Source organism: Heloderma suspectum, chromosome 4 (genome assembly GCF_057233095.1).
Source record: "Heloderma suspectum isolate Gila_16-S chromosome 4, 16-S_ref, whole genome shotgun sequence".
NCBI lineage: Eukaryota > Metazoa > Chordata > Lepidosauria > Squamata > Helodermatidae > Heloderma > Heloderma suspectum.
In genome coordinates, this window is record NC_139461.1 from 194,298,513 (window position 1) to 194,324,697 (window position 26,185).

Genomic DNA, 26,185 nt, shown 5'->3' on the forward strand with positions numbered 1-26,185 from the left:
GAGACCGAGAAACCAGACAGCATGTTCCTGGCCAAGCCCAAATCACGCTACTACCATGCTCCTGGAAGCTGCAATAAACTGTGTAAGCTGGGAGACCCAACCTGATTGAGAAGAAAAGAAGATATTGGAGTAACTGTCTTAAAAAAAACAGTGAAATCTGTGTAGCTGGCTGGCTGACGCTGTCAGTGATGTTACAACTTTAAATTAAGACTGTTTTCCTGTTTGAGACCCCAGCGAAGAAAGCTGACCTGAGTTATTTGTTGCTCATGCCAAAGCAAAGATTTGGCTGCCCTGTACCTCATCATGTCCTGTTTTAAGCTTGGGATTTACAAATACAAACAAACTGAAAAGCTTGCCTTTGAAGTCCTGCAAATCACCCCACCGCCTCCCCGAAGAAGATTAATGGCTGCCTGAAAAATGCTATAAGGCGATGCCCATCACCCCCCAGCGTCCTGAGTTTCGGCACTTTGCTTTCGTGTACCAAGTTGAAGGGGAAGAAAAGAAAAGAGAGGGGTGTGTGTGTGTGTGATATTGTAAATCCCTGGCTAGCTTGTCTAGTGATAGATAGCCCCAAGAGCCCTCCCCCCCTTTTCACAGTGCTGTGAGGCTTTTCAAAAACTTGAACTCTCATTGCTGTAGACTGTGTGTCTGTGTTGTAGTCAGCTCAGTGCACAACAGGCTAAGTTTGATCTATGACTTTTAGATTTCCTTCTGCTAGAACTCATGCAGCATAGAGTTGCCGATGCAAAAATGGTGACCTAGAACTCTTTGCGTGTGTGAGTATGCCCATCCCTTGATTTTGATGAGCCCTGAGCATGCAGCCAGAGGAGCAGTATAATTGCTGGATCTGCTCCATCATGCCTTACCATGCAAAAAGTGTTTTCCATTCATTGTGTTAAATTGAAAAAAGTTTGTTGTGTATATTTTATGATTTCTTAGATATCGTAAAATATATGTGATATTTGCAGATTAGTATTAGTTGCAACTCCAAATAATACTAAGTGTGGTTCCCAATGGATGACAAGAGAAAAGACAAAGACAAGTAGAGAAAGACAGAGACAAGTAGAAAAGACAGAGAAATAGAGAAGGGGGGGGGAGAAAAGAAAGAGGAGGCAAAAGGCAAAGAGAAAAAACATTTATAAAGAAGAAGCATGGCCATAGTTGCCCCCAGGGTTAATTAAAAGCAGCTGATTGTGCCTAGAGCTTATTACCTGGGAATAAAGTAGCCACAATAATGTAATAGTTCTTTAAGATAAGAAAAAGTAACTAGAAGGAGAAGAAAAGCCTAACCCAAATGTGCGTCATTGGGACTAGTGTAGGGCAGAAAGGTTTAAGTAAGTGAGTTTAACTTGAAAAAAACACATGAAGAGACAAGGCTAGTGCATAGAGAGGAAAGTTTTATGTAAAAAGTTTGAAACATGATCTGCAATACAGGCAGATCAGCAAGAAAAAGAAAGCAAAAGAAAGAGAGAGAGATTTCTCTTCCCATACTAATGAGTAAAAGTGTTATCAAGCACTTTGCCTGGGAAGCGAAGTTTGTTTACAGGAAGCTGTGCCTGAGAACCAAACACTTCTAGCCCATGCTGAACATGCTTGCTAGTGTTGTGCTGCCTCATGGGTAACATGTATGGTATAAAACCCATTTAGCCCAATAGCTCGTGGTTCAGAGAAGCTGTCTGATCCAACCATTAGGTACGCCTGTGTGCTGTAAGTTACCCAATAAAGTCTCCTTGTAAGTAGACCCGACCCCCCCGCTGGAATCCCAAAACACAAGCGGGGCTAGAGCGCCTCACCCAGTATCAAACCCTGCTGTTAGAAGCCATGAAGGCAGGTATGAAGAAGTCAGTTAATATGACCAAGGTGTCTAAAGTGCTGCAAGGTGCCACCGAGGCCCCAGAGCGTACTTGGAGCATCTTTTAGATGCCTATCGCCAGTATACTCCCCTCGACCCAGAGGCCCAAGAAGACGTGGACGAAAAAATAGAAGAAGACCCAGCAGAGGCAGAGGCACAGTGTGCCCAGTGTAGACAAGATGGACATTGGTGGCATGAATGCCCAAATAAAATAAGCCAAATACACAAATGAGAAAACCAAAGGAGCCAGAATGGGCGAGAAAGAAGACAGCTTGAGAGGGGCTGTGACATTGATTTCATAATTGACACTAGAGCGGCATCAAGAGCAAGCAAACGTTAAGCCTTAAACAAGAAGTCCAAACACTGGGCAAAGTTCTTCAAGCCCAGCATCGCTTTGTCTTAGAAAATAAGCCCCAATTCCCATCACAGAAGTTTATCCTTTCCAACCAGAAGATAAAGTATGGGTTAAAAAGTGGAAAAATGACCCTTTGACTCCCAGATGGAGAGGGCCAAAAACTGTTATACTTTCCACCCCCACAGCTGTGAAAGTAGCTGGAGTTAAACCCTGGATACATTAGACACGAGTCAAGAGAGCGAGAGGGGGGAAATGGACTGTGAACAGAAATCCTGAAAATCCTTTAAAAATTATTCTGAAAAAGCAGTAAGAAGACTCAGGCTAGACCTTACTGTGGGCACCCTGGGAGACTGTCCACCCCGCGAACGGTCAGACCTGCAACTGGGGAAAATTGAAGAAGGGGACTAGACCCTACTGCAGCTAGACAGGTGAATAGCTGCCCAGCGTATGGTCAGATCCCAAAGAAGATCAAATATGCATGTTGTAGTGTTAGTGGTGTTGTATTATAGTTCCTCAATAAAGTGTGAAAAAGGGGGGTCTGCCCCTGGAGGGGGAAGTCTGTCCCAGCGATTTGCTGATAATTACTGGCTTCACCTAGCTAACATCACTGGAGTAAAGCATTTTTGTTTACCAAGAGATATACCTGCAAACAGGCTTATTAGCTCTTGCCTAATACCTGTCTGTAAGCATCCTGAAAGAATTCAAAATGAGTCTATGTTAAGCAATTTTAATATAAACTTGACTTATTCCCAAAATGCTGACTGGGGCATAGTTACGAAAATCTTACCCCCTACAGAGTTCACTCTACGTACTCCCATCGTAGCTAGAACAAATGCCACCTCATGAGCATTGTCATTATTAAATAAAGAGTTGCGTAATCTAAGAGGTGCTGTTCTAAAAAAATCGAGCTGGTATAGATTACCTCTTCCTTCTTCATCATCTGGGTTGTGAGACGTACCAAAAGCTTTGCTGTTTTAATTTAACTGATAATAGTAATGCTGTAGATGAGCAGATCAACAAGCTGTACCATATAGTGGCTGACATCAAAATAGGACAACATGATTGACTCGATTGGTTGACCTCTTGGCTTCCAGATCTCAGCTGTCTCAAAGCATTATTTGTTCTGATCTTACCAGTGGCATTAGTAAGGGTACTGTTATGCTTCTGCACTCCCTGGTTTATGTGTTGCTTAAACAATCTGTTTACTGCCTCAGCCACAAAAACAATCGCCCGCTACGCTCTAATAGCTGAACAAGATATTAAGTAAGAGGGTTGCTATAAGAGTCCTGTGTTATGCTTCGCAAAGCAGAATGTCTATTTGCGTAATGAAATGCTATAATTGTAATGAAATTATGCATTTAAGGGGGGAATGTAGCAGCCATATTGGGGGTCAGACTAAGTAGCCTCATGCAGTCTCATGCTTCATGTTCTTGCTGAGCTCTTGCTCTCTGAAATATATGTTTGTAAGCTGACGAGACACAAGAATTTCTTATCTTGTCAACAAAGGCTAAGGTCATAGTGATATGTATATCATGTTCTCTGCTGTTCTCTGCTTATCATGGCTACCCTATAACCCATTTCTTGTATTATAAACAATGGTGCTAGGAGAAGAAATGTTGAGGACTGCAACCCCACACGGAAGGGAAAGGAGGAGCCGTTTCATATGTGTCATAATGTCTATAAAAGCAATGTGTTAATGTGCCTCGGGGCTTTTGGCTCTTTGGAAGTGATTCCAGCCTTAAGCCCGCGCGTTAAATAAAGAAAAACTCTTTTTCCTTCACTCCGTGGTCTCTCTGACTCTGAGTTCTGCAACACTCCAGATGAGGCCTAACAAGTGTGGAGTAGAGGGGAACTAGTACTTCCCTGGATTTGGAAGCTATGCTTCTATTAATGCAGCCCAAAAGAGCATTTGGCTTTTTTGCAGCCACATCCCATTGTTGGCTCATATTCAGCTTGTGATCGACAACAATTCCAAGATCCTTCTCGCTTGTAGTGTTGTTGAGCCACGTATCCCCCATCTTGTAACTGTGCACTTGGTTTCTTTTTCCTAGGTGCAGAACTTGGCATTTATCCCTATTAAATGTCATTCTGTTGTTTTCTGCCCAGCGCTCCAGTCTATCCAGATCACTTTGCATTTTGTTTCTGTCTTCCAAAGTATTAGCTATCCCGCCCAATTTTGTGTCATCTGCAAATTTGATCAGCATTCCCTGCACCTCCTCTTCCAAGTCATTCATAAAAATGTTGAAGAGCACTGGGCCCAGGACTGAGCCCTGTGGTACCCCACTCGTTACCTCTCCCCAGTTTGACAAGGTCCCATTGATAAGCACTCTTTGAGTCCGATTCTGTAGCCAACTGTGGATCCACCGGATCGTTGTTTCATCTAGCCCACTTTGAGCTAGTTTGCTCATCAGGATATCATGGGGCACTTTGTCGAAAGCTTTGCTGAAGTCGAGGTATATGATGTCTACAGCATTCCCACGGTCTACAAGGGAGGTTACTTGATCAAAAAATGAGATCAGATTCATCTGGCAGGACTTGTTTTTGACAAATCCATGTTGGCTTCGAGTAATCACAGCATTGTTTTCAAGGTGCTTCCAGATTGATTGCTTTATCATCTGCTCCAGAATTTTCCCAGTGTACTGAAAGAGGCCGCTAGGGTGCTCCCGACATCAATATGAACAGTAACACTGTAATTTTTGTTTATATGATCTTCATGGAATGGTGTCATTGCAGAATCAGGGGGAAGGCTAGGCTATAATCCTTCTCTCAGCAAGAAAGCTTTTTATGGGTGTAATCCTATGGCTGCTAGACAGTGGCTAGACAGCCATAGGATTTTGCATTTTCTCTGAGCTTGGTTCCCAGAAAACCGCTTAGCCACCCCTCCCCTGCCACCTCATAGTCAGCGTGGTTTGTCCCTGGTTCTGCGCTCGTAAGAGCAGCGCAGAGTGGGGGGGAAGAGGGCATCCCGGGGGGCGGGGAGGAGACGGCAGAAGCACTGTTATGAAGCTTCCTATGCACTGTCCAGCCTCCCCCATGCCCCAATCCGAGGCACCCTGGCTAGACAGCCGAAATCAGCTGTCTAGCTACAAATGCAGGGCAGCCAGGGCGCGGAGGAGAAGATCCCCTCCACATTCCGCACACCCTGCATTGGATAGTTGGTTGCCCCCCAGTTCGGAAGTGGCAGACTATCCCCATAGGATAGTACCCACTCAAAGAGGTGATTCCCCCCACCCTCAATATACTGTTCATGGATGATGATGTCATAAGTGCTATCCTGTATGAATAATAAGATATATCCAAATTGTATATGTAGTCCTTCCTCCTGAAGGCATCTTTGCATAATTCAACAGCTGGGTTACAATCCAGAAACTTTTCTTCTGAAGTTTCTAGTCCTCATGGCTGTAGAGATCATTTTGTCATGGCAATGTGTACTATTGCATGATGATATGTAACAGAAAAAGAGAGTGTATCCTCTACCCACAAGGCATGCCCGAATTTGCATTTCATATGTCAGAAATGTCTACCAGAAAATCAAACCCCGGCTCAGCTCTCAGTCTTGTATTACTTCAGTTGTGAAGCACAGAACTAACATTTACCTTCTTCCTCCCCTGACACCATCATTCCTGGTTTACAATTGCTTCTACATTTGTGATATATTAGACCCTCTCCCATTTGTTAACCTTTTTTAAAAAAATAATAATACTCTGAGTATGTGCAGTTATCCCTTTTAAACTCACTGAAATCATAAACTCACTGAAATCATGACTATAAGAATAAATCAGAGAACGTTTCTGCTGTCCTGGTGCTAAACACATTTACTTGGGAATAAGCACTATTTTGTAGAAAAGGATATTATACATTTAAAGTAAACATAATAAAATAAGCATCTGTAACCAGCCACCCTGACAACAAAATGTTTTTAAGAATAAGAAGAAAGGCTTCTACGGTGAGTAGAGTCACCCCCAGTGGGCCCCCGCATGCCACTGACAGCCCAGGTGCCAGCACCAGGCCTGTTTGTCACTGCCCCATCATGAATCTGGGTGGTCACTCAGGGGCCCACTGGATTCTGGGGCCCTGGATTTTGGCCCAAGATCTGACCCTAGATGCACAACTGCAACTTTGCAGGGCCATTTTTCCCCCGGAGTTCAATCCTAGAGAAGAATATTTTCATTTGGACTAGATGCAGGGAGGGCACTTCTTGCTGCTTCATATAGGTTACATCTATCTTGTCCCACAGATTCAAAAAATTAAAAAGAAGCCAAAATGGGGTATGTTTTCAGCGTCTCAAATTTTTGGAGATCATGTAATTGTTTTTCTCAAGGCCTGATGTAAGGAGTTTTATGCATGATAGTAACAATCTCATTAAAAATCCTGAGCTTACATGCCCTCATTTAATTTCAACCTCTGTTCTTTATACTTTTAACAGGAATATACTCCTTGGGGAGTAAATTGCCCTCAGCTGTTTTTGTATGAACATGAGACAGCTATAGCAAATAATTACTTTTGGATAACAGTTGGCCATCTGGTCAAAATCTGGCTACAACATGACAATTCTTACCTGTACATGATAGTTCCCATTATTAGAAAGCCTTTCACCCTGTACGAGGCAAAACACAAATCATTTCATTGCAAATAGGCAACACTGAAAGAAAATAAACTTCCTTGCATTGCAGAAAGGAGCCACCTTGCGGTGGAGTAAAATAATAATACACGCTACAAATCATTTTGAATCAGATAATCTCCTCCATTTCTTTGTATTTTGCTCCCCCTGGCTAACTTTGGCAGGCGTGTGAGTTGTGTACTGAAACAAGAATATCAGTAATATCTGGGAAATTAATTGAAAAGGGTAGTATAGCCAGGATCCAGGTAACTGTGGAAGCTGTTCTGATGGCTTGCTAATGTATTTTATTCCTAGCCCACCTTTTGATTCAGAAGAATCCCCAAGGCAGCTTACATGAAATAGTAAAATACTAGCACTTTTCAATCCTAGAGATGGGCTGTTTCAATCCCAGGGATGGTCAGTCTTCAGGCTTGGTGGATCTACTTTGTTTTTACTGGAACCTCGAGATCCACCAGCTAGCAGAGGGAGGACCTAGGTGCAGCAGTTAGGCCTTAGATGAGTTTCTGAGTAATGGCAATTGAATTGTCTGTTGCCTAGTTTGTGCTCCTTGATCCTTTCCCCCAGTCCTGCAGGTTTCTTTAAGTCTTCAGTTGGACTTCTTGGACAGCAGTCTGCCACGCTGCATGGCAAACCTCTTTTGAAACAGAGAGGGATTTCAAAAGCACTTTCTGACATGGCGTAGGATTTGCTATCCAAGGGCAGGAAGGTTTTTTTTTTTTTTTAAGGCAATGGTCAGTTCCAAGCCCTTGAGCATGCCTAAAACTGCAGTTGTGGACCTTAGACTTAACATAGTTAGTTTTCTTTTGGCAGCCACCCATTCTGCAAAACAAATGGTTCTGGCCTTCTTCAGCTCTGAACCCTGCTTATGAATCCTGGGCGATGTGGGATTCTAGTTAGCCTTAATGGCCATTTATAGAGGTGCCAACTTAAGTTACCTAAAGGGAATATGCACTGCTGATCTCTTACCTGGGATTAAGAGAGCTCCCCTTCATAACTTCTTCACTTGCCCTGCAATGAGCTGTTTGTGCATCGTGCCATATCCCACAGGTTGGATTAGGACAAGTGATGTAGATGGCCTAAATTTAAGTGCCCCAATCCTAGCAGGTATTTTGCAGTAAAACAAACACTTTAAACAGAATCAAATGGATGCCCTTACCTGGCCATAGGTATTGATACTTTCTGAATTAGAGGTTTCATTCTGTAACAAAGCCAAACATTTCAGAGGGCCTAATTATTTTCTTGCATAAGCAACAGGTTAAAGAAATAATGTGAAAGAGATAGGATTTCAAAGCAATAGAGAGACTAAAGCACAATCCTATTCATGTTTAGACAGAAAAAAGGCCTTAAACTCCCAGCATGCCCCAGCCAGCTATGGCTTGCATAGGATTGCGCCCTAAAACATTTTGAGTGCCTGGTTACAGGAAAGGTGGTATTGAAGTTTTAAAAGAAATAAAAATCACATTTTGCCAGAATCTTTAATAGAATCAGTATCTGTCATTGCTGCAAGAATACAGTTGCAGAAACAGATGTTGTATGAAATGGTTATGGCAATTACACCCTGTTCCTAAAACTCCCTCTTGGTTGATGCTTTTGGTAAATGCCATCATAGTTTTGTTCTGAAAGTTTGAGCAAAAGAAAGAGGGCCCTACCAATAGGAAGGGGGAAATATTTCCAGCATGCTTGTAGACATAGGGGATGCAATTTTAGTGCCTCTTTAACTGTTGAACAGTTTCCACCCAAAACAATATTTGCAACGTACAGGAAACTTATTAAATTACAGTGGCACCTCATTGGCTTTGCTTGTTGCATTGTTCTAAGAGTTCACCACATACAGAGATACATTATATAAACAACGCATAAACAGTCCTAGATATTTTTAGGAAACTTCTGGTTTAAGCTATTCCATGTGTTTTTAAAGATGTGTGTGCGTGCGTATGTTTTTTTTTTCTTGGCCATTAAGAACTATTTGGCTGACGAAAGAAGCTCCAGTTGGTGCCAATGGAAGCATTCTTCCTGCAACAAATAGCAGCTGTGGGGTGGGGATTTTCATTGGGACCCCATCAGGAAGGAACAGGTTAAACTCCATCTCCGTGTGCAGTGGTCACACACCAGCTATTTAGAGACATGGATCTTCCAATGATGCATTTAGTGCAGGAGTGGTCAGATGTTTTTATTCATTCATTCATTCATTCATTCATTCATTCATTCATTTCATTTCTATACCGCCCAATAGCTGAAGCTCTCTGGGCGGTTCACAAAAATGTTTTGGCCTACAAATCCCATCAGCCCTATCTAGCATAGCCAATGGTGAGGGTTGATGGGAGCTGTGGCCAAAACATCTGGAGGGCCACACGTTGCCCACCCCTGATTTATTGCCATATGTAGTTTGGCCCTAGGTGGTCCTAAGTAAAGAAGACTTGGCATAAGGTTTTGGTTGAGGAAGATCTGTCTGAAATCAGACCTCCTCCTACTTTTTGTCTGGTGTGTCATAGCCTTGCATTTAGGCCTACGTACTTATGTAGCCCAAACATCAGATTCTGGCTGAACATTAGGAAAAACCTCCTGACTGTTAGAGCAATACAGCAATGGAACCAATTACCTAGGGAGGTAGTGAGCTCTCCCACACTGGAGGCATTCAAGATGAAGCTGGACAGCCATCTGTCAGGGATGCTTTGACTTGGATTCCTTCACTGAGCAGGGGGTTGGACTAGATGGTCTTATAGGACCCTTCCAACCCTACTATTCTATGATTCTATGACCATGCCTCTGCATTTTAAACACCCCTTAGTTTGGCACTATTACGACACTAGCAAGACCACAGGATCAACATTAAGAAAAATGTTCTAGGTAGTGCTTACTTTTTCACTCCGAGCCGCTCTGATTAGAGCACGGGCCTGCAGGAAAGCAAAGGAAAATTTTTATCTCTTGCTTTGATTTGAACAAACAACAAATCCCATGTAAAATGCCAAAGAGCTCTTTGGCTGATTTGCAAAGTATGACGATATGGGCCACCCAATGCTCAAAAGATAACTGCAAAGAAGGACTCCAATTCCGAGTAAGCTCTCCCTGTTGTAAAATCATGGATGCTGTCTTCTTTGTCTCTTCATGGGCACTGGAGGACAAGGCAGATTGGGGGTGGAAGCAGGTGTAGGAAGAAATCAGTAATGGGATATATCTTTTGGCTATTTTTTCTGCATAGATCAGCATGGAGCAGGGGTAGACAACGTGTGGCCCTCCAGATCTTGTTGGACTACAACTCCTATCATTGCTCACTACTGGCTATGCTGGCTGGGGTTGATAGGAGTTGAGTCCAACAACATCTGGAGAGCCACAGCTTGCCCATCCCTGGCATAGAGGATTGAAGGGGAGAAGGCTTTTTAGGGCAAGCTCTATAATCTCCTTGAGCTGATCCTTAAACAAAAATGGCTGGACGGTCCCGAAGTGAAGGTAGCACAGGGAAATTTGCACCAGCCACCTTGGACAATTGGAATGATAATCCTAAAATGAAGCTTTGTGCCTGCAGTGGAAAAGGGGAACAGAAGGAAACCCAACACACACCATTGGGTTGAAAGCAAGCCACAGCTTTAGTGAGTTTAACCCCCCGCCAGAGGGTTTGGGAGCCAAGTGTGGTAGAGCTGGTGAGGGGGAGCTCAAGCTGAGTGCTTGCTGGCAAACCAAGGAGGACGACAGCATTAGATAAAGCAGGGGAGCATAACTTTAGGGGCCAAAACCAGCCTCCCGGTGGCCCCAGTCCTCTGAGATTCTCCAAGTGGCCCCAGCCCTTTCCCCCAACCATTGATAATTTGGTTTCCTGACTTTTGGGTAATCCCCATCCCCCCATTTTAAAAGGCTGAAATGCCTCTCCTGAGGCTTAGTTCCCAGCAGTAAGAGCTTGATGAAAAAATATGCTGGTATTTTGGCTTCATTCATTTTGCCTTCGGCCCAGCCCACCACTGGAATGTGCCACCCCTCCCCGACAGCTTCTCTGAAATGGAATTTGGACCATGAGGTTCTGCACCCCTGAGACAGAGGCTCGTACAGATCAAAAACTGCTGCTCTTTGCCAACCCCAGAGAAGGGGCAGGCTGCTTTTAAAGCTCCCTAGTTGTAGGGCCAGTCCCTCATTAGATTTCACAAGGCGCCTTCCTCCGCTACAGGATGACAGATGTCCCCCTTGCCACGGACCTCTAAAACAAAGTCCCTGTCTCATGCAAAAGCACTTCTGGAACTGGCCAGTCCTGGGCCTCGCCAGCTCTCCCATCATATTAAAGGGATACCTAGGTGACTTGTTTGCCAACAGGAGCAGGCAACACACGACTTATTTTTATTTATTTATTTACTCATTTATTTGTTTGATGCATTTCGTAGCTGCCTTTCAAGACAACAGTCTTCCCAAAGCTGCTTACAATATAAAACATGCAACTACATCGATATAATAATTTCACAAAACCACAAATTAATTTAAAAACCAATTTTGAAAGAGCCAGTAACAAAAGTAGCATATATAATAAAAAACTTATAATTGAAAGCTAAAAGAAAACAAATGTGTTTTTAAAACTCTCTTAAAAACAGCAGCAGATGGAGCCAGCCACATTCTTGAGAGGGAGTTCCATAGAGTAGGGGCTACCGCTGAGAAGGCCTTATCTCTAGTGCCTGCCAACTTCACAGATCTTAATGGTGGGCTAGCGAGTATGGCCTCCCGACAATGACCTTAACACACCGGCAGGTTCATAAGGGTGTAGGGCCAGGGGTTGGCAACATGGTGCCCACAGGCACACCTACACCTGCCAAGACCTCCTAATGTGTCCTCTAGACCCATTGTGACCCCCTCCAGTCACTACCAGTGTTCCAGCTTCTCCTCCAACTTTTCTGTTTGTTCATTAGTTGTTGCAGCTGCTGTGGTTCCTGCCTGCACCGCTCACTACCCAAGGTCACTTTCCCCCATCCCACATCTGCTTTGTTGGCTCCTTTTGCTCATTGCCTTCACCAGCCGCTGCAGCTGCCCTTTCTGGCATCTGGCAAACAACATCCCATTTCCTCTTGCTTCCTAGAGAAGCGTTGGTCGCAAAGCAAGCAGAGTGCATACTTAACCTTCCCAAACTTCTAACGAGATCTTGCTAGAAGACTGGAAGGAATATGACTGGCAACTTCGTTAGTACTGTCTGATGACCAGAAAAGTGGCAGCTCTTACTATTTTACTGTTGGTTCAGCAGCGGCAGCAAATCATGGGGTGAACCCAATGAGGTGAATGGAGAACTTTTAATGGCAGTTTACAAAATATACCGGAGGGGCAGGGAGAGGATTAAAATCAATGTATGGTCAGCTTTTACTGCAGTCCAGTAAGCAGTGGTGTAGTGGAACCAGGGTTTGCAGGAATGAAGTGCCAGCACTTTTTCATTAGCAGGAATGCTGGCATCATCAGCTACCCTCCCTGAGAGTTCCGTTTCCTCTGGGCTTAGCTGTAATCCTTACAGTATGAATTTTCCCAGAAATAATATATTGTTTCCTGCTGTCATGCAAAGCATTTTCGGGTGTTTTGATCTTGAATGGTCAATTAAGTCCCATAACTTTACAAAAGACCTGCTCCTGATGGAGCGAAAACTGCTAGAATGGGTTTGTTGATATGGATTTACACAACTGCCTGCCATTTTGCACTCTCCTTGGGGCTGTGGCTATTAGGACTGTCATGATGAGTGACTGAATTTCAAAATTTACCACTACACCACTGCCAGTAAGTGGGGCAAACCCTTTTTCATTGCTGTATGTCCATGTGTGGTGTGTGTGGAGTGACTGGTTCCCGTGGAGGCTGGTGGCTACGATGTCAGTGGGGCGGTGACTCCGCTCTGGGTTTCAACACCTTGGATAGGTCCTTTAGAGTTCTGACACCTGACTGAAACCCGGAGCGGATTCACCACCCCACTGATATCGGAGCCACCAGCCTCCACTGATTGATTCTGCAGCCCTCTGCCACCCCAATTAAAAGTTATCACTGTTTTTATTGCTGCTTTCATGTGTGAGTTTATATTTGTACCCGAGTTTAATGTTTTTTGAATAAAATCTTCCAGACTTTATCAACTCAAGTGTCCTGTTTTTCTTTTTTCTGTTCCACTCACTCAGTAAACAGCCCAACTCCCCATGGTAGCCAATTTTGTGGTGGTGCCCACAGGGCTTATTCACAACAGCAAGTGTGCCCATGAGCCCGCAAAGGCTGCTTATCCCCTGGTGTAGGCGGTTTTTCAAATGACATGGACCCAAACTGTTTAAGGCTTTAAAGGCCAAAACCAGCACTTTGATTTGGGTCTGGAAATGCACCAGCAATCAGTGCAGCTGGTACAGAACTGGTGTAATATGATCCAACCTTCTAGCCTACCCCAACAAAGCCTCAATTTCTGGGTTTTAGTTACAACCAGCCAGAAGTCCAAAGGAGCTATCCAAGGTGCTGAGCTCTATCCCCAAAATGAGTCCAGCACCTTGGATAGCTCATTTACACTTCTGGCTGGTTGCAGCCAAAAACCAGAATGGAATCTCCACCCCACCAAAACTGGATCCACCAGCCGCCCCTGCTCAAATGGCTGCATTCTGCACCAGCTGATGTTTCCTTGCCACTGCTCAAAACACAATGAGGACGTTTGCAGTGATAGGCGAAAATGTATCCTCTGCTCAAAGTAGAGTCAGATAAGAAATTTGCCACGCGCAGGTAACCACCGAGGGCGCAAGGAAAAATGGCCATCATAAGCAAAGTAATTTTATGATCTGAGCCTTAACAATAGCCACAATGTGTCCCCTCAATTATAAAACAAACAATAAGCAAACAGAAGTGGGCCAATTATAAATGCAACAATTCTCGATTTAAATAACACCATAGGATTTTGTTTTGTTTTTTGCTTTTAATTTTAATGTCAATTAATTTTTAGGAAAGATGCTGGGCTCTAATAAAACAGCAGCAATATGGCAGGCATTGATGCTCAAAAGCCATGGAAAGATACATCAGCAGTGCTCACTTTTTCACTCTGGGTCCTTCTGATTAGAGCACGAGGTGGAGCCTAGGAAAAAGAAAAGTAAGGTAATTTTAGATACATGGTTATGGTTTAAAGGAAGGCTTTTCAACATTTCTATGTTCATGGAACTTTTCCACATCAGCTCGTTTGCTGAGGAACCTAGAACGTTGCAAAAGATTTTGGAGAGTGTGCAAGGCCAGGGTACACACTAGCTGCATTCGGATGAACTATCTCAGCTTAATAAACCAAGATATGAATGAGCCTCATGGCCTTTCATGCAAGTGAGGGAACAAGCCAGGAAGTCTTCTGTTAACTAATATTTCCCATTATCCCTGAAGCAGGAACCTATGGTTAACATAACGGCATCTGTACAAGCCTAGATATGACACTACAGTTTAAAATTGGCTTAATATTCTGGGTTGTTTAGATGCCATTAACCCTAGTTTCCTGGTTCAGACAGAGCACAAAAACTATAGTTTTCCTGGCTTGTTTCCCAGCTCCCATGAAAATAAGAGCAAAGGGGTTGCATGTGGGGGCACAATCCTCATTTATATCTTGGCTGATTAAGCTGAGATATGATCATCTGAACACAGCCACTGTATTCATACATGGCTTTTGTAAGGCCTGTTGGGTCTCTTCATTAGTCTGTGTGAACTAAGAGAGTCCTCTGAAACACACTCAGCACTCTTCTGTGGCTGTCCATTGCAGGGAAAATCAGTAACACTAAGAAGCTTGTCCTCCTCTATTGATCTTCTTGTTGAGGAACTCCTGGTAAGCTTCCAAAGAAGCCCAGTGTTCCCCAGAACATATTTTGAAAACCTCTCATTTAGAGATGCTGGGGCCCTTGGGGTTAGTTGATTTAACATCACAAGAAGTAATAACATCAAGGAGTTCTGGCATTTAACTATGAGTGCAACTCTGCTCTACTAAAATCAGTGACAATTTTACTACTGACTTCATTGGAATTTAGAGGGTACTCAGACAGCACTCTTTAAGTAGAAGCTACGCAGAGCCAATAACTATAGGTCACCTATTTGTTGAGACTTTGACAAATTACTTAATAACTACTTTGGACGTAATATATCTTCAAGAAGAATTCCCAACTGTTTGATTTTCATGGAACATCCTTTTTTCTTTCCTTTTTTAATCATGCAGGGGGACAACAATTTCTTATGGAGCAAATTAAGCCATCCAGCCACCATCTTAGGTTCGGGAAGCCCAGTATTGGCTTGATCTGGGACTGATTATCTATTGTGAAAATGCACTCATTTGGCTCATTATCTCAAAGGGACTTATCGTAATTATCCTTGTAGTGCCGACTGTCATGATCCAGGTCTTATTACAAGGTGATGTAATGCAGTAGCTAGAATATTGTGTTTGGATGTGGGAGACCTGGGTTCAAATGCCTATGCAGCTATGAAGCTCGTGGAGTATCTCTCTCTTCAAGCTGAACCTACCTCACAGGGTTGTTGTGAGTATTCTGCTATACAAACTGGCCCATTCATGAGTGTTCAGGTTCCATAACAAAGTTGGTGCTATCTATTAATGACATCTTCCCAGTTATGGAGCGCATATGCTCAAGCATATCATATTATACACTTGAATAATAAAAATGAAACATGCACTATCCAAGAGAGAAATGAAATATAAAAGTATGGAATAAACATGTGTTCATTTCCATTTGAGTTAAACTGTGACTGAACGTTTTGCTCAAACTTTATTAAGGTTTGGTATGGCCTCGGGCAGACAGATCTGGTTCATGGACCACCAGTTCGTCGTTCCGAAATATTCCCTTGCAGGTCAACCAGAACTTCTTGAAAGGAGGGTGGATATATAGGTACAGCAAATAAATAAACCAAATGAAAATCGTTGTAATGTCACTTTAGGAACACTCCCTGAGTGAAGAACACATGGGTTGCTGGAACTGCACAGAGCTTATAAATAGCGCAATGACACCGTAACCAAGGGGTGTTGAATCTCTGAGGGCTGAATTCCATTCCAGAGGAGCCCTCCCAGGCTGAATTCCGGTAATGGGCAGGGCCAAAGCCAAAAGGGGTGATGGCAAAATACAAAAAATACCAGCACATTCTAATTAAAGCTCTTACTGCCAGTAGCAAAGCCTTAGGATTGGCATTTCTACCTTTGGAACGGGGGGAAAACGTGCAAAAGCTGGATAAGCACCAAATGAATGTTGGCCAGGGGAAAGGAGGCATGGCCATCTGGGGAACCGCAGAAGGCCAGATTTGGACTGTGGGCCTGAGGTTCCTTATGTCTGTCGTAAACCAACAGAAGGGGGCAAATGTGTTTGACTGAAACTGGAACTCCCAAACAAGGTAAGTGAATACAAAGTGTGTTTGTTTCTTCCCTGAAATAATGGAAAACCCTTTATTGCCTTAGAGCATCTCTACAGCAGCCTAAAATCCCACATTTAAAATCAGGCTTTCTGCTTCCATTTTAAAAGCAGGGTCACAACGGACTCCCTTTACCCGTGCTTCCTTCCCCCCTCCTTTTGCTCCTTATCTGAGTCTTCTATGTGTTTCATTGATCTATCTCCTCTTATGGCAGCTTTCCCCTTTTCACGGAGAGAACTCAAGTGGAATTGAAGTGTGGTAATTTAATACCTCATTATCTCCGATCTTTTTAACAATGGAATAAAGGTCATTTAGTGCAGGAGTTGCCCTGGAGGTTGATGACATTATCTAAAGGGCCCGCAAACTTCTGTGAGTGAGCAATCTCAATAGCAGGATAAAAGCTCCGTGTGAGGAAGCCCTTAATCTAAGGGTTGGCAAAGAGTTCTGTATCCTCCTGATATAGCTACAACTTTCTACATTTTAAAGACAGCATAAGAGTGGGGGGAGCGGGGGAGGTACTGCCAATTAAAAACAACAACAACACAATGGCACTGCCACTCAGGAAGCTATGGTGGGCAGGAGTGCAGCGCTCACCTTTTTTTCCCGAATCTTTCTGATGAAAGCTTTAAATGCATCCTGTAAGGGAAAGAAACATAAACACAAGTTAACAGATCCTGAATGAATCCTCTGTGTCGCTGACTGCGTAAAGAAGCATATTTGGAGAAAATCCAACATGTGGTAAAAGAGAGAGTACTTACTTGAGCTGCTACATCCCTTTTGCCTCTACAGTTTGCTGAGCTCTGTTAAAATTAACATATGTGGAATGAAATGAAATGAAAACAGAAAGCTTTCCTATATTTTAGGCTGCACTTGAACAATTTGGAACAGTTGAAACGGAATGTAGCCAACTATCCAGGTGTTTGACATTTCCCCCCTTCCCTGCCCCTTTTTTGGCAGTGCCTAGTAGACAACAAAACGCACACACACACACAGTACAGACATTTATCAAACCTCTACTGTGCCACCACCATATGCAGTAGATGGACTGCATTTGGCTTGGTGGCTCACAAGTCTCCTTTAGGTCCATGACTGTTAATTCTGAAGGCAGTTTAAAATATGCAGTGTAGTCCGAAAGCCAATGCAACAACAACTGTATAATAATGAGCAATTTTGCAGCAGTCTTGTGGTAGTATAACCAAGAATGCTAGTTGAGATCAGCTTATTACAAGTGACTCTGGGATAACACAGACATTACTTTAAATCTGTATCTAGCAGCTATGTTTTTGTTTTTACTCTACAGTAGGCATAGGGCCCCAAATCCAGATCATAGAATCATAGAATCATAGAATAGTAGGGCTGGAAGGGGCCCACAAGGCCATCGAGTCCAACCCCCTGCTCAATGCAGGAATCCAAGTCAGAGCATCCCTGACAAATGGCTGTCCAGCCTCATCTTAAAGGCCTCCAGTGTGGGAGAGCCCACCACCTCCCTAGGTAATTGGTTCCATTGTTGTATTGCTCTTACAGTCAGGAAGTTTTTCCTGATGTTCAGCCGGAATCTGGCTTCCTGTAACTTGAGCCCATTATTTTATTTATTTATTTATTTCATTTCTATACCGCCCAATAGCCGAAGCTCTCTGGGCGGTTCACAAAAACTAAAACCAAACAACACACAATAAAACAATTTAAAATATATAGAACATTAAAACCACAATATAACAATACAACCACAATAAAACCTAGCAGCAGCACTCTGGGATGATCAAGAAGATCAACACTCTAGTGTGAGGGGGTTAGGGAGGCTTTAACACTTTCCCCCTCCATGGGCCCAATCTAGATCAGGGCCCTTGTGACTACTCTAGAATAAAAATGAGAAAAAAGATGCAGCTGCTAGATACAAGAAATGTCTGTTTTGGCCCTTGGTTACTTTTCACTTTAACAGTATTGACTACCAGGCCATATAAGAATGACCTACCCTATCTCTCTCATCCCTTTCCCTCGTTCTTTTTCTCTTTCAATTAACATCTTATACCAGGAATACTACAGAAAGATTCTGGTGTAAGAAACTCTTAAGTGGTGCAACCATATCAGTATATGAACTACTACATTCTTCACCAGCTGCAGTCTGAGCAGTCTGTAATGGTGCCTACATAAGTTGCCCAAGTCTTGAGCTGCTGCATAGTGATTGCAGAGTTCAAATCTGAGAGACAGGGCTTCTCTACAGGAGGCTAAAATCCTACACCCTTACTGGGGCTTCTGCTTCCAGATTCCTTGCAGGATTAAGACTGGCTCCTTTACACGTGTTTTCTTCTGGGGGGGGGGTCGTTCTAGGCAAGTTCTATATGTTTCATTACATAGCCACTAGATGGTGCTGTGCTATAGCTGTAATGTAGTGGGATTCCGGAAATTACTCGGAAATTTATCACGCTTCAAAGTGCAGTAAAATTTCTTATTGCATTTTCCCTGTTGAGAATAAAGCCACAATAATGGCCAGAAAGCCCAGGAGGGTCTCTGGAGGTTGATGACATCGTGTAAAGGATCCACAAAAAAATGTGAGCAACCGAGCATGAGCACACGATCAAAGCCTCATGCAGAGAAGCCTATAGTCACACATGTCTGACTAAGAGCGCAATCCTATGCATGTTTAGCCATGCTGGCCAGGGAATGTTGGGAGTTGTAGAACTTCCTTCTGTCTAAACATGCATAGGATTACAGCCTAAAAGGATCATACTATGCACAATTTCAACTAACAAGCTTATACTTCATTTGATATTTTAAAATATTATGAATGAAGAGTATTTACCAGAGCTTTTGCACCATATGTAGAGACATCACCCTGGTGGGAAGAAATGGAAAACTGTTATTATCATTATTTTGTATAGCAGAGGCAAGAGGTCTATTTGTAGTACATAGGAAACGTAAGGTGTTTTTTTTTTTCTTCCAGAAGTGACACTAAGAATGTATCAATATTACTGACTGTAATTGGTTAACATTCCATTCTGCCAAAGAACCCTAGGAACTGTACTTCTGTGAGGGGACTAGGGATCCTTAACAAAAGTTGCTTCCAGACAAAGGGCTTCTAGTGCTACTGAACAGAAGGCATTGTGTAGCAATTCCACCTTTTCCTCTTGAAGAGATTTTCCATGGCAGGAAAAAGATGGGAAAATGTGGTGGGAAAACAAAGCAGGGTTATAACAGGAAGATGACATTGTCATCAGGACCCTTGTAAAATTCCATAAACGACGCATGGCTATTGCCTCATCTGGAAGCACCTGGAGAACTCTCAGCACTTTTACCAAACAATGATTCTCAGGATTCTTTGGGGGGAAGCCATGACACTTAAACTGGTATAAAACTGCTATAAGTTTATAGTGCGTGCTTCCAGATAGAGGGCTCCTAACACTGCCTATCAAAAGACATTGTTCAGCTATTCTCTCTTTTCTTCCTTAAGATACTTTTTCTAGTAAGAAAAAAAAATGGAAGAAGTGATGGGAAAACACAGGAGGACTACAAATGGAAAACAATGCCATATGGAGCTGCCCATAAAATTTAATGAATGAGGCAGTGCGATTGCACAATAAAAGCCTCATCTGGAAGCACCCAGTGGACAGGCTCCAGGACTGTTGGTTAATCTGAAATGTGTCATTTGTGAATAGTATTAAAATATGAGAAGGTAAGAAAAGAAAAAAGAAGCCAGCTAGTTTTACATCAAATGTAATTCTATCCAATGTAGGTTTTTTAATCTGAATTATAGACATGCAAAATGCAAAGACTTTTGAAAATGCCCTTTGTCTGCCATTAAAGGTCTTATTTTCCCCTTTTTTCCATCTTGCTGAGTGAATTATGTCAGGAAAAAACTCACATGAAATCTCTGATATTTTGCTCTTTTTAGTTTTTAACAACCTTTTGCTCAAATGCATTGCAATGTACAAGATTCTTATTAGCTCTTAAAATGCTAATAGTGCAATCCTATGCATGTCCACTCAGAAGTAAGTCCCACTGAGTTCAGTGGGCTCCCTCCAAAGTAAGTGGGTATAGGATTGCAACCTAATTTAGTTGCAACACCATACTATAATGAAAATACTGTTTGAGGAATGTTATGGGGAAGAATTCAACCTAGATTACCTTAGGAAGAAGAAGTTATTTGAGCAAGGTAACACTTAAAACAGACTGTCAATACATGCAAGCTGTACTGAGGGAGGTTAGAGGGGGAAACAGGTCCATTCTACCAGCTCTGCTGAAATACTTAATTTTTTCCCGCTTCCCTCCCTATTCCTTTTTCCTTGTGTGTCATGTCTTTTTAGATTGTAAGCCTGAAGACAGGGGCTGTCTTCTTTTACTGATTATTTGTAAGCCACTCTGGGAGCCTTTTTGGCTGAAGAGTAGGATAAAAATACTCTAAATAAATAAGTAAGCTTTCACTTCTGTTTTTTGATTAATTCCAGTTTTTCGTGTCATCCAAATCTGACTAATTGTAGTTAATCTTAACTATAGTTTGTTTGGAACAACCCACCTTCAAATCATGGGTTATGAATGGCTTGTTTCAACAAACTGTAGTTAAGATTAACCACAGTTTAGGGTTCAGATGACACGCTAAACTGTGGTTAACCTCAACAAAAGCAGACGCTTTCGGTCTCACTTCCATGCCAGAAGAGGACAGAAGAAAGTGAAGCACACAAGTTCACTGGGAGGCTAGGCTCATTCTTGTCATGATAAACTATGGTTTATCATGCTGTCCCAACACAGCTGTCCTTTCTCAAGGACATTACTACTATTGGAGAAGTTGGGTTGGATCCAGATTTAGACATGTGCAACTGGGCTGGCAGAAGCAGACTTCCTCCCCCCATCCTCCCCACAGCATACCCTCCAGCCCCCTGAAAATGCAACAAGAGGGTCAGGGGACCCTGCTGAATGGGATTAGCTGTGGTGCGGGGGGAGAGATAGAATCCCCAAAACTGAGCAGAGGCACCTTCTGTAAAGCAGAGCCCTTCCATCCACAAAAGGCAGAACTTGGATCCAACCCATTATATTTTGGAAATAAGTAAAAGACTAACATCTGATGTTAATCAGCACATCACATTCCAAAGACTATTACAGAAAGACCACTTACTTGATCGCAGTCGTTGCTGCTGTAACCTCCACCAATCTGAGAACCCTGCCAAGGAAAAGAATGAAAGGAACCAAATGATTTCTTCACATGATAAGGGTTGCTTAAATATTATGGGTGAGGAGTCTGGAATGGAAGGTCAAAAGGCTAGGGCAAGTTCAGAAAAGCAAGGGCTACTTCAACTGGGAGATAGATTATAGTGTTTCAGAGAGTTGAAAGTGTTATGTTAGAATTATTGCTGCTCACAGGGTATGCACTATTTCTTTTGTCCCATAGTCATCTCTTGACAAATAGAATGAGACAAAAGAAATAAGTACATACATGTATACCATGGGAATTATTTCTTCTGTCATACCAGCCTCAACACAGTATGAGATAGTATTTCTTTATTTGTATCTATTTACTATATTTACATAAAGCCACCCAAGAACATTGTTCTTTGGGAGGCAGAGTGTGGATTACCGTAGCCAGATTATCCACCTCCAAATAGGGTCATCCCAGCTATGACCCTAAGCTGGTGCAAGATGCTTTGTGCCGTGGAAGCCACTTGAGGCGCTAATGACCAAGATGGACCCAAGAAAACCTCAAATCTACATGCTGAGTCCATCATGGGGAGCACAACCCTGTCCAGGGCAGGTTGAATCCCACTCAACCTGACCGAAGAACCAGCTCGTAACAGTGCCTCTGTCTTGTCTCGATTCCACCTCAGCCTTCAGTCCATTACAGCAGCCAGGTACCACTCTAGCACCCCCGCCCCTGACTCCGAAGAGAAGGGAAAACAGAGCTGTATGTCACCAGCATACTGATGACAGCACACTCCAAACTTCCAAATGATGTCGCTCAGCTGTTTCACGTGCATGTTAAGCAGCCCTAGGGAATAAGATGGAACCTTGCAGGACCCTGGAGCAAATATGCCACAGGTTAAGGCAGAATTTCCCCAGCACCACATTTTGGAAATAGCTGTCGAGGTATGAGCAGAACCACCACAGAGCGGTCCCACCCCATCCAACTCAGCTGCTCCAAGAGGATGCCAAGCTCCATGGAATCAAAAGCCGCCAAAGGATTAAGGAGAACCAACAGGGTTATATGAATGACAGAGGCCATCCCACAAGGCAACTGAGGCCAAAGCCAGGCCAACCCCCTGATTCAAATACATACCAGAAATCAGCCTCATCCAAGATGAGGCTGGATCTGGTCAGCCACTGCACGCTTAAGCAACTTGTCCAAAAATGTAAGTATAGGATTCCTCGGCTTATCTCTCTGCGTACTATATATTACAATGGTATCTATTACGCTATATTATAAAAAGGATTTTACCTTTCCATATTGGCTGCTGCTGCCATATGATCCACCCTGTCCACCCTGTCCAGAAAACACATATTACAAAAGTATTAATATAGGGGTGGGAAACGTTTTTTGGCCCAAGGGCTGAATTGGCTTCCAGCAAGCATGTTGCAGCCCTGTCAGCATGCCTGCGCGCACACACACACACACACACACACACCATGGGCAGCTTGCTGCCTTTCCATGCTGTGCAATGACAAAGGGAGCCTCTTTCTCACCGTGCACAGAACTGAAAGGCAGTTATCTCTGATCAATAGAGCTCCTTTTGTTGCTGTGCAGCACAGAAAGGCAATGGGCGAAGGGGAAGAGGAGCGGGGCCTGAGGAAGAAGCTGGGAGGCTGCATGAGGAGGCTCTGAGTTCTGCTGTATCCGTCCCATGGGCCTGAGGTTCCCCACGCTTGCCAATGTATCTGCACAAAGCAGCTTTCTATATTTAGGAGCAGAAATACACATCAATCAATACTCATGTTTATTTTATTTTATATAGCTCTATATATGCTATCTATTACTAAGGCATATGCTACATATGTACTATGTTTCAGAAGAGTTTTTACCTGTCCATATTGGCTGCTGCTGCCATATGATCCACTCTGCGAACCCTGTGCAGAAAACATCTATTACTTCAAACATTTACATTCATACATCTATCCTAAGCTCCTCTCTATGTTTAGGAGCAGCATAAGCATAAAGCTGGTTATTTATATATTGCTGTGTAAGATAAATATGGGAGACCAATTCCCTCCTTTCCCCCTACTGGGGTGCGAACTCAACACTGTGCCCTCTGGAGTGAGCCATGGGGGGCAGCTGCTGCCAGTATATGTGACATGTGGTCATTGTTGCTGGCACAGCCTCTGGCTGGTGGGCACTAGTTGTATTTTTAGGGAAGTTGTGGGCTGCTATTTCCCCCAGGGATGATTTAAGGCTATTTTTGTATTGTTCAAGTGTGTGTTTTTGTCCCTTTCTTCCTGGGCTGAGCACGCACTGGATACAGTGGCCATACAGCTACCATGGTGGTAGCAAATCTTCAGTCTCGGCTTAAGGTAAGTAGAAGATCAATCTGCCCATCTCTGTGTGTACTACATAATACCATGGTATATATTACATATATGGGATACTATGAAATTGTTTTACCTGTCCATATTGGCTGCTGCCGCCATATGATCCACTCTGTAGAGGAAAACATTTATTAATTACAAAAAGACTGCCTTAATGTATATGCACAAAGCTACTTTCTATATACAGGAGTAGAAAAAGCTTAACAACATATTTTTATTTCATTTCTATACGAAGAGCCATGCTGGATGAGACCAAGGGTCCATCTAGTCCAGCATTCAATTCACACAGTGGCCAACCATCTGTCAACCAGGAACCCACAAGCAGGACACAAGCGCAACAGCACCAAGACTAGTAGCCACTGATAGCCTTTTCCTCCAGGAATTTGTCTAACCTTCTTTTAAAGCCATTCAAGTCGGTGGCCATCACTACATCCTGTGGTAGCGGATTCCATAGTTGAACTATGCTCTGTGTGAAGACGTCCTTCCTTTTATCTGTCCTGAATCTCCCACCAATCAGCTTCATGGGATGACCCCAAGTTCTAGTGTTTTGAGAGAGGGAGAAAAACGTCTCCCTATCTACATTCTCCACACCATTCATGATTTTGTAGGCCTCTATCATGTCTCCTCTTACCCTCCTTTTTTCCAAGCTAAACAATCCCAGCTGTTGTAACCTCTCATAGGGGAGATGCTCCAGCCTCTTCATCATTGTAGTTGCCCCTTTCTGCACTTTTTCTAGCTCTACAATATCCTTTTTTAGATGTGGTGACCAGAAATGTACACAGTATTCTAAGTGTGGTCACACCATAGCCTTGTATGAAGGCAGTACGATATTGTCAGTTTAATTCTCAATTCCTTTTCTAATTATGCCTAACATGGAGTTCACCTTTTTTACAGCAGCTGCGCACTGAGTTGACATTTTCATCGAGCTGTCCACCACAACCTCAAGATCTCTTTCCTGGTCGGACACCGCTAGCTCAGATCCCATCAGGCTATACTTGAGGTTGAGATTTTTTTACCCAACGTGCATCACTTTACACTTGCTTATATTGAACCTCATTTGGCATTTAGATGCCCCTTCTCCCAGTCTGAGGAGATTCTTTCGGAGCTCTTTACAATCCCTTTTTGTTTTAACCACCCTAGGTAATTTGGTGTCATTGGCAAACTTGGCCACTTCACTGCCCACTCCTAATTCCAGATGATTTATGAATAGGTTGAAAAACATTGGTCCTGATACAGATCCCTGTGGGGCCCCACTATTTACTTTGCTCCATTGGGAGAATTTACCATTTATTCCTACTCTCTGCTTTCTGTTCTTTAACCAGTTACTGATCTATAAGAGGACCTCTCCTCTTATTCCATGACTGCTAAGTTTGCTCAGGAGTCTTTGGTGAGGGACTTTGTCAAAAGCGTTTTGAATGTTCAAGAAAATAAAGTCTACCGCATCACCCCTGTCTACATGCTTACTGACACTCTCAAAAAACTCTAAAAGGTTAGTGAGACAGGACTTGCCTTTGCAGAAGCCGTGCTGATTCTTTTTCAGCATGGGTTGTCCTTCTATATGTTTACTAATTCTATCTTTAATAATGCCATATGTCTATAGCATATCTTTCTATATACAGAGATATATTCTGTATCTCTGTATATACTATTACTAAGGCATATATTATGGCTTCTGTATGTTACGTATATATTATATATTAAAAGAGCTCTTCCTGTCCATATTTGCTGCTGTTGCCATATGATCCACTCTGTCCACCCTGTGCGGAAAACTGCTATTAATTACAAAAGGACTACTTTAATGTTTCTCAGGGTATGAAGCACGGTAAGGCGCCCACATCAGGCCAGGGAGCGAGAGGAGTGGCAAACTGCACCGCTCTGCTGCCATCAGGAGGGCTCACCACTGCAGCCTCTAGTGGGTATTCTGGAGAGCCCTGCCAGCTGCTCTCCTGCTGTGGGATTTGCTGTAGCAACAGAGTGCCAAGCGGAGCCCTGTAAAGCAGCCGCCTGCCCTCTTCTTCCCATGTCCTGCATGGCCGGAAGAAACTGTTGCAGAGAGCTCTCCTGGGTCTTGCGACACTTTGCATGACCTCCTGTGAGAACCCCATGGCCACTTCTTCATAGAGCTGGTGGCACAGGCAATGGCAAAGGCAAGGGGGTGTGGGACGGGGGAAGCAGGTGGCGGGGTTGCGGGGGTGGTGGTGATGCAGTGGTACATCTTCTCTCTCGCCTCAGGCAGCAAGAGACATTGTGCCAGGCCTGATGAATCTGCACAAAGTTACTTTCTATATTCAAGAGCAAAAAAAGTGTAATAACTTAGTTTTAGTTTACTTCTATACCCCTGCATATAATATTATTAAGATATATTACATATATATTATACATTAAAAGCGTTTTTACTTGTCCATATTGGCTGCTGCCGCCGTATGATCCACTCTGTACAGAAAACATGTATTAATTACAAAAGGACTGCCTTAATGTATCTGCACAAAGCTACTTTCCATATTCA

At 43.2% G+C, this 26,185-nt stretch overlaps 1 protein-coding gene across 1 annotated transcript in view; it reads right to left on the bottom strand.

Annotated features, from left to right (window-relative positions):
- Nucleotides 1-26,185, bottom strand: part of LOC146347905 (uncharacterized) — a 91,528-nt gene that overhangs the window by 8,817 nt on the left and 56,526 nt on the right. The window contains exons 32-42 of the mRNA XM_084851628.1: nt 23,756-23,791; nt 23,179-23,223; nt 22,598-22,642; nt 21,284-21,328; nt 18,977-19,009; nt 16,935-16,976; nt 16,771-16,812; nt 13,829-13,870; nt 9,687-9,722; nt 7,985-8,026; nt 6,766-6,804 (exon numbers count right to left, since the gene is read on the bottom strand). Of these exons, the coding sequence (XP_084707754.1) occupies nt 6,766-6,804; nt 7,985-8,026; nt 9,687-9,722; nt 13,829-13,870; nt 16,771-16,812; nt 16,935-16,976; nt 18,977-19,009; nt 21,284-21,328; nt 22,598-22,642; nt 23,179-23,223; nt 23,756-23,791 (447 nt within the window). The remainder of the gene's footprint in view (nt 1-6,765; nt 6,805-7,984; nt 8,027-9,686; nt 9,723-13,828; nt 13,871-16,770; nt 16,813-16,934; nt 16,977-18,976; nt 19,010-21,283; nt 21,329-22,597; nt 22,643-23,178; nt 23,224-23,755; nt 23,792-26,185) is intronic.